The sequence below is a fragment of the Poromitra crassiceps genome, assembly GCF_964638095.1.
Source record: "Poromitra crassiceps genome assembly, chromosome: 6".
Taxonomy (NCBI): Eukaryota; Metazoa; Chordata; class Actinopteri; order Beryciformes; family Melamphaidae; genus Poromitra; species Poromitra crassiceps.
The window spans coordinates 1,054,372-1,063,532 of NC_139627.1; the positions used below are offsets into that span (position 1 = coordinate 1,054,372).

General features: G+C 45.3%; 1 protein-coding gene across 1 annotated transcript in view; it reads right to left on the reverse strand.

Annotated features, from left to right (window-relative positions):
* The window catches only part of elk1 (ETS transcription factor ELK1), a 29,419-nt gene extending 22,617 nt beyond the window's left edge, over positions 1-6,802 (reverse strand). The window contains exons 1-4 of the mRNA XM_083639230.1: positions 6,634-6,802; positions 3,452-3,660; positions 1,886-2,071; positions 11-184 (exon numbers count right to left, since the gene is read on the reverse strand). Coding sequence (XP_083495356.1) covers positions 11-184; positions 1,886-2,071; positions 3,452-3,660; positions 6,634-6,658 — 594 coding nt within the window. The 5' untranslated portion in view covers positions 6,659-6,802. The remainder of the gene's footprint in view (positions 1-10; positions 185-1,885; positions 2,072-3,451; positions 3,661-6,633) is intronic.
* Positions 6,803-9,161: the final 2,359 nt, after the last annotated feature.

The following is a 9,161-nucleotide window of genomic DNA, read 5'->3' on the forward strand; positions in this document are numbered from 1 at the left end:
CACTCTCTACCTCTCTTGGCGTCCTGTCAACTTGGGGGGTGGGCTCTTGCATCAGCAGCAGCTCTGTTTTGATTGGCCGGGGGTTAGGCCCGGCCTGCAGTGATTGGATGGTGAAGGTTGAGTAGAGGCCGGACTTCATGTAGTCGTTCCGGGAGTTTTTCTGAGAGCTGCTGGGCGACGAGCGCTGCCGATCAACACATTAATCAGTCAGCCAATCAAATCATGATGATTTGTATTACTCATTAAAGCAGCTACGAGCAAGATTTTCAATTGTTATTAAACAGTATAATTATAATATTGATGCATCACATCTTACCTATAATAGTAGCTGAGACTAGGGGTGCACCGATCACATTTTTTGCCACCGATCACCGATTGCCGATCACCTATGAGAAATATCTGCCCAACCGATCATCGACCGATCACCGATTACCGATCACCGATATATATATATATATATATTTATTTATTTATTTTGTAAGCAGCTATAGCAGTCTATTATAGAACAGTTTCCATTTTACATATAGGCCTACATTTCATGCATCAAATTGAAAGTGCAGCACATTTTCTTTTTTTTCTACATCAATATTTTATATTTTGTAGGCTAAAGGAAACCGCCAACATGATTTTTTGTGTGTGAGATAATTGGAGCACAAGACTGTGTTGAACTAAATGGCTAGTAGTAGTCCAGTTCCCTCAGTTCAGTTTATAAAAGAACAAAAATCATTCCACTTCGGGATTTCCATGTTACCAGTTCAATGCAGTTCAGTTCACTCAACAAAAATACTCCATTTTCCGGGATTTCCCTGTTACACAAGGAAAATAACTTCGACCCAAGTTAACTATTTTATCGATTAAGCTAAAGCGGCTAAAGCTAACCGGAGCTATTAACGTTAGGAGGATACACGCAAATATGGATCAAACACGGACTTAACAGCATGTAAATGCCTCGGTAGGCGGGAGGACTGGAGGTAACTTCTCTCTGCTGAGTCTGCTCATCACCAGCTGATTTGTGTGATTCAAAGACGCAAGGGGTGTGTTGACAGTCTGGTGCGGTGTGTGGAGGTGAGTACACTGACGAAAGCAAAGCGTGTGCTTTGCAACACAATGATATAAACATTAGAGCACAATATGAAAGTTAAACGATAGACATTGAAGACATGAAAATGGGCTGCCTCATGTTTCTCACGTGCAGCATGATCGGCTATGCAATCGGCGACAATAAAGAAATATCTGCAGCAGCAGATCACATATTTGAGGTCAAAATCGGCCGATACAGATTGCGTGCCGATCGATCGGTGCACCCCTAGCTGAGACCAAAGCCGTGTGAATCGGAGATCGCTCTCTTGATGATTATAGAGTCTGTGTCTGTCTACCGGCGGGCCGGATAAACCCGGAAGTGAAACAAAACGGTTTACAGCAGCTGCCTGCCTTCAACCGTTTCGCTCTGCCTACCAACAGACCATAAACACGGAGAACGCCATGCAGGGGCTTGCTACTCTCGCGAACATCTCTCGTTATATTCTAACAGTTTGTTTTGAAGTAATTTTGTTATTTTGTGGTTATGGCCGAAGTGGCTGCCGCAAACCGTTTCATTTCACTTCCTGATCTGCCCCGGCCGCAGACAGACTAATCGTCAAGACAACACTGGCCGATTCACTCGGGGTTCAAGCGAGACTACTCGGCGTTGGTCTCGTCTACTATTAGAGGTAAGATGTGATGCATCGATATTCAATTTAGACTGTTTAATAACAATCGAAAATCTTGCTCGTAGCTGCTTTAACATAATTCAGCTGGTGACAGTAATATAAATTTCTACTGATAATAAATAATAAAGAAATTCTACAAAAATGTACAGGATGAGAAGATGGATGTCAAACTGTACCTGGGGTAAGCTCTTTAACGGACAGGTGGTGGCCACGCCCCCCGGACCTTTGGATTGGCTGTTTGGGTCATTGTTGTCCTGCCTAGGCCCATCCTCCCCTCCCCTCCCCCCCTCAGACAGAGACGGGTCGGGATGACTGACGAACTTATAGACAAACTTCTGACCGCTCACCTTCTTTATGATATTCTAAGGAGAACACACACACACACACACACACACACACACACACACACACACACACACACACACACACACACACACAAGCAGTAGTAGTCGTAACAGTAGCAGCGGTATCAGAGCTGAAAACTCATTTAGCAAACTGTGAGTTAAGATAAGTTTATGTTTAAAAGTTGAAACGTTATTGCTCTCTTGTATGTCAATGGGTGCCTGTAGTGGGTGGCTCTGACTGTCTAAATAGAACAACACAGTCTTCTCTGGAACCAGTCCTTGTTGCGCTGCTGTTGGTGTCTAATTGTGTTATGAACTGAGGAAATGGGGGAGGTGCAAGCCCATGTAAGACTTTACAAATGAGGCAAGCATCTACAAAATGTTTAAAACTATCAAAATGAAATAGATTGAACTTTTGCACTATATGGCAGTGGTGGTAGCTATTGGCCTTTTGATCAAGTGTTTTGAGTGTCTTTTTGTAAAGAGACTAAATTGGTTTCAGACTAGTTGTATTTGCTTGAGACGATGTGGGAGAAGCTCATAGCATGCATGAATACGTGGCTGCTGCAGTTGTTAGGTACAGGCGAATGTATCTGGCTAGGGATGCAGGTGGCGACTACTTTCCCAGAGGTTTAAACCGAAATTTTAATTGCGACTAGTCTATAAACAAGAAAACACTCCGAAAACCATCTAAATATAGCACAATTTAATCTATACGGTTAAAACGTTTAAAACACATATATTGCATGTATTTAGGAGCCATTTAGCCTAAACATTCTTCAAGACCAGGCCCGTCTTGCGGATGAGACGTTAAAACGAGGTCCTGACTCTCTGTGGTCATTAAAGATCCCATCGGCACTCTTCGCAAGAGTAGGGGTGTAACCCCGGTGCCCCGGCTAAATTCCCACACAGGCCTTCCTTCAATCATGGCCACCTAATCATCCCTCGTTACTTTAATTGGCACATTCAGTCCTCAACTCTCCACTGTGATAGGCTGATATGTGGTGAGCGTTCTGGCGCAAACTGGCTGCCGTGCAAAACCCAGGTGATCCAGGTGTTGTTACTGGATCAACTGTTACTTGGTGAAATCAGATTGTGCTTTAATATAAGTCAGTGTGGTCGTAGTATTAGCAGTAGTACCTTGTCGTAGTAGTCAGTGTGGTCGTAGTATTAGCAGTAGTACCTTGTCGTAGTAGTCAGTGTGGTCGTAGTATTAGCAGTAGTACCTTGTCGTAGTAGTCAGTGTGGTCGTAGTATTAGCAGTAGTACCTTGTCGTAGTAGTCAGTGTGGTCGTAGTATTAGCAGTAGTACCTTGTCGTAGTAGTCAGTGTGGTCGTAGTATTAGCAGTAGTACCTTGTCGTAGTAGTCAGTGTGGTCGTAGTATTAGCAGTAGTACCTTGTCGTAGTAGTACCGTAGCGCGCGGCTCAGCTTGTCGTAGTTCATGTTGTGCTTGTTTTTGCGGAGCCCCCACAGTCGGGCCACCTCCTCTGCGTCCAGCAGCTTGAACTCTCCGTCCTCGCCTGTCCAGGAGATCAGGTGACGCTGACCAGAGTCCTCCAGCAGGTGGAGCAAGAACTGCCACAGAGTGATGGACGGGTCCATGGCTGGAGGGGGGCAGAGAGAGAGAGAGAGAGACAGACAGACAGACAGAGAGACACATCACCAGATAGACCAGTGATTCCCAACCAGGGGTACAGGGCAGTGGTTCCCAACCTTGGGGTCGCGACCCCTGTTGGCTAAATCAGTGGTCCCCAACCACCGGGCCGTCGACCTGTACTGGGCCACAACGCATTTGGTACCGGGCCACAAGCCCGGTCCACACACAAAAATAAATAAATATATACAGTATATATATATATATATATATATATATATATATTTATTTATTTATTTTTTATTGAAAAAATAAACATAGGCTATAATATTATAGGCTGTGTGTGGTAGTTGCATTGAACTTGGCGTACTGTATGTCTGTGCTGCACTTTTACTCACCCCTGCCACACCCACAAACACATATGCACGCAAGGTAATTCAATGGTGATGGCCTGCACATGTGCGGGGTGCAGTGAGCTTGACAAAACGTCACTTGAGTTTGTTCAGAATAGGCGGGGGAGATATTAAAGGAGACCTAACGAGACGTTAGTAACGAGACAGCACGGAGGGTGCGCCGCACTGAGGAAGCGGCAGTGAGAATGGAAAGTAGAGCCCGACCGATATATCGGTTCGCCGATATATCGGTATCGGCCGATAGGTTGGCCAATATTGCCGATATTTTGTATTTTTTAAGTTATAGACAGCATGTTGTGTATATTTGATATTTTTTCTTAACTATTTGTTCTATTTCTTGTGTTTTTGTATTTCTAGTTATTTATAATTATTAAATTCCCAGTTAAGTTTACTCTTTCATTGCATTGATGTCATTTTGGACAATAAAGTTTATTGATAAGCTGTAAAATATCCTGCCTACATTACATATTTCAATTCATGTCAACTCATATCTTTGTCAAGTGTTTGATATTTGAGGGATCATTGCAAAAAATCATGTAATATAATGTGTATAATAATATAAGAATATCGGCTGATATATCGATATCAGAATTTTTTTACTCCCTAATATCGGTATCGGCATCGGCCTAAAAAATCCAGTATCGGTCGGGCTCTAATGGAAAGAGGGAGAGACTTTTTGTGCGCAATTGGCATGCGGACTGCACCTTTCCTCAGCCCTGCGCCGAGTGCGCCCACAACACACACACACACACACACACACACACACACACACACACACACACACACACACACACACACACACACACACACACACACACACACACACACACACACACACACACACACACACACAGAGGGGGCGGGGCTGAGGTGGGGTGCGGCATGACGTATTTAAGGTTCCAGCAGCGACCAAAGCGCTCAGAGCCCCCCCTCCCCCCGCCGCCTCCTCTCTCCCTCTGCCCACTTTCTTCCTCGCCTGTCTCGCATTATGCTCCCCAAGCAAATCTCACTGCAGTTTAAAATATAGCAATCATGTAAAATATAACACTACACTATAGCAAGACTGTCACTCTGAACAAAGTGGGAATGTTCTTCTAAACGCATCGGCTAGCAAAATATAGCCTATCCCTCGATGTCATGATGAGATTAGATTGGTGAAAGTTTGGACAGAATGGATTGCTTCATTTTCTCCCCTCTGCACGGCAGACAGGTAGGATGATCCAACAGCCTCTGACAGGGGCTCAAAACTACGGGATAACAACACTTTTTTATTAATTAAAGTTCATTGAAATTTGCCTCAACAAAAATATCTTAATTGAAATATAATGACGAGCCAGAAGCCAAGTACCGTAAACTCGGAATCAAATCAATGTGGGGGGTGGGGTAGTGTAAAGCATACAAACTTGTGCCTGCCTACATATAAATAGCCAGCCAATTCCCTGCCGCTCTCCTCAGGCTCTGGCACCTCCTGCCCACATTGTATTTGTTATTAAGAGTGGCTAATTAAATATATTGATCGTAGAAAGCTGCAGCAGCAGAGTTCGGCTGTCAGGAAGTAGCTCCCTTGCGTGACGCACACTAACTTGATGCATGACGAACCCATGACCCGCCCTAATCTGCCTCTGATTGGCTAGACTTGTTGCGTTCGTTGGTTGGATTGGTCAGGTTATCGCTAGTCTTTCACAGTAGTAGTCGTGACCAGAGTGAGAGTAGATTCACAACACACGATACGCGTACTGCCCAGTGCACCAATGCACAATTGAATTAACAGGCATCAACGCCTGTTTGCATAGTTTTAATTGACAAATTGTACCAGCGTACTTTGATGGCAAAACGCATGCATAGCACGAAAAATGAGTGCAGGTTGGCAGGCCTGCAATCTAAACTGTTGCAAATGAGTATTGTATCAGTTTCAAAATTTCAGTATTGATACTTTTCGATAGTATGAATACTTTTGACAACCCTAACACACACACACACACACAGAGCAAGGCTTCAGCATGCACACACACACAAACACACACACACACACACAGGTTCACATCATGACATCACAGCTTCAGAGGCAGTGTGTAAACAAACAGAAGCACACAGACAGGCTGCAGCTGCTAGCACCTTTTCTTTTTTATCAAGTATTTTTCGGTCCCCCCCCCATTTTCTCAATTGTACTTGGCCAATCCCCCTGCTGTCCCAGTCGTTGCTCCACCCCCTCTGCCGATCTGGGAAAAGTGTAAGCACATGCTTCCACCGATACATGTGCAGTCGCCAGCCACTTCTTTTCACCTGACAGTGAGGAGTTTCACCGGCAGGACGTAGCGCGGGAGCATCACGCTATTCCCCCCGGATCCCCTCCCCCCGACCGACCAGAGGTGATGGTAGTGCAGCGACCAGGACTCATACCCCACCGGCTTCCCACCCGCAGACACGGCCAATTGTGTCTGTAGGAAAGTCTGACGGAGCCGGAAGTACCGCTGCTGCCGGGAATTGACCCCGGGTCTCGGCGGTGGTTGGAGAGTGCTTTTACCTCTTTACACTACACTACCCAGACGCCCCTGCTAATGGATTCTTACCGTTAATCAGCGGGTTGGAGTCCATCTTCACTCAGGTCTGTGTGTGTGTGTGTGTGCAGCAGTCAGGTCCGCTCCATGCGCGGTATGAGCCTCACCAGCTCCCGTAGTCCCCACAGGCTAACGTTATGTAATCCGGGCTGCTCACACTCCATGCCTCACACCGTTTACACATAAGAGTATTTTTGCTGAGATCAGCCTTGCCGACAAAGACGTCTATTCTATCTGCAGAAAGGCAAAACTTCAGTCTGTTCCCTCACTAATTGACCACATCTAACTCGCACCAGCTGGATGCTGTTTATTGAAAAACATGTGTATTATGAATATGTCAAAAAGCTTCATATGGACCTAAAAGGTGGTAAACTGTCATTATGGTGAAGACCTAAAAGGTGGTAAACTGTCATTCTGGTGAAGTGAGTTCAGGTGACAGGCTGAAGACATCTAATGCTAAGCAGCTAGCGATGCTAAGCTAGCTGCTAGCTACCTGCTGGCTGCTTGTTTACTCCCAGTTGAGGAGGTCCAGCTGTGTCTGCTCAGCAGGTCCGAGCCTCCGCTTTAACAACACACACTCTTCCATGGCTCTGTTTAGCTTAGCGTGCTAACGCAGCTAGCTCTCCCTTACCTAGCGTGCTAAAACAGCTAGCTCTGTCTTACCTAGCGTGCTAAAACAGCTAACTAGCTCTCCCTTACCTAGCGTGCTAACACAGAGCTAGTTGTCCGCCCCCGCCTCCTGGTTCTCTGAAGGCAGACTGGTTTAAAGAGTTGACCGGAGAGAGATGGAGTCCGTCTACAGGAGAGGAATTTGTTGTTGTTGTTGTTGTTGTTGTTGTTTCTCCACAAGCCGCAGACTGTGATGCGCGCTAACTCCTTTAGCTTTGTTTCTTCCTGTTTGGATAGACAGACGCCTCCTCACAGTTTGGACCTTCTTCTTCTTCTTCTGATAGCTTTCCGGCAGACTAGATGCCTTACGGCACATTGCTGCCTCTCACTGGTCGGAAGTATGACTGCTTTCACAGTCCTTGCCTGATTCCCAGTGGGATTCAGCAGGCTCTTCATTGATACAATCTTTGTGCCCAGGCTTAATACAGCAGCATAGCCTACAGCCTTTCTCTTTCTTGTGTGTAACAGTTACATGAGTACGTGTTACACAGTTTGTTGTTTTTTGCAAGTTGCACACAGTCCATCTTCATGTTTTCCAATCTTTGCCAAGTCCCATGCCAGTCCACAGTGCCCCAGTCTCAATCTAGTCATCACAACTGTGTGTCTTCTCTCACTCCCTAAATAACAATGTTCTTTTCTTACACTATTTTGTATATCGAAGTAGTGCCGCCCCTTCTTTTCATTTTCCCACTCTTTCTGCCACACAGCTGTTATCCTTCTTTTGATAATGGAGCTACACTCATACGTCCCAATGGGCACTCTCAGATCAACAGCCCTCTTCAGGGACTTTTTAGCTGCCATGTCAGCTACCTCATTCCCTTCCACTCCCACATGGGCTGGCACCCACAGAAACCCCACTGAACCTCCAGCATGCTCAATCCTATACAACAGAACAAACAGCTCCACTACAAGATCTGAACGGGCTCCCAGGCTTCTTCCCCTCAAAGTCATCCGAACTGAGGCCGAATCCGACCATATGACTGCCTGGCTCGGCCTCACCTCCTCCACCCACTGCAATGCCCATATTATAGCAATTAGTTATGTTGTATAAACTGAAACCCCCTCAGACAGTCGTCTAGATTTCACAATTTCCAAATCTGGAACGTAAAATGCAAATCCAGGTTTTCCAGTTTTGGGATCTTGTATAAATTTGGAGATGATGTTCCCAGTTGTTTTTTTTAGCCTTCCCCTCTCTATGTCACTATAATCCGTATTCTCATGTTTTCTTATCGTTTCTAAAACAGTGAAATCTATTTCTGGTGTGGGTAAAAGCCACGGTGGTACAACTGGCCAGTGAATTATAGGGGCCACCCCTACCTGTCCCAACTCCAGCTCTTCCATCTCTTTATTAACTTTGAATATGAAACACTCCTTTGCTCCTACTCTGCCCCATTCCCATGCGTCTTCCAAAACTAATTTTACTGGCTTCTCCCCTTGGTGTCCCCTTAGTTTACTTATATATTGCATTGCTAGTTTTGTTCGTCATATTCCCAATGGAGTTTCCCCCATTTCTACAAGTAAAGTTGGAATTGGAGCGGTATGGAAGGCCCCACAGCAAACTCCCAGTGCCTTTACCTGCACTACCTCCAATTTCTTGAGAGATGATTTGGCTGCTGTTCCCTAATAACATAAACACCCATAGTCTATTCTTGATCTTATCATTGCTCTCTATATCATTGTGAGTCCTGACCTGCACCCCATGTACTTCCTGAGATGGACCGCATTACATTTACTACCTTTTCACACATTGTGACTATGCCGTCTATCTGCCTTTTCCATGTTAACCTTTCATCAAAGGGCACTCCCAAAAATTTGAATTATTTTACCCTCTCAATTGCCTGCCGATACATAAACAAACCCTGAAACTCAGT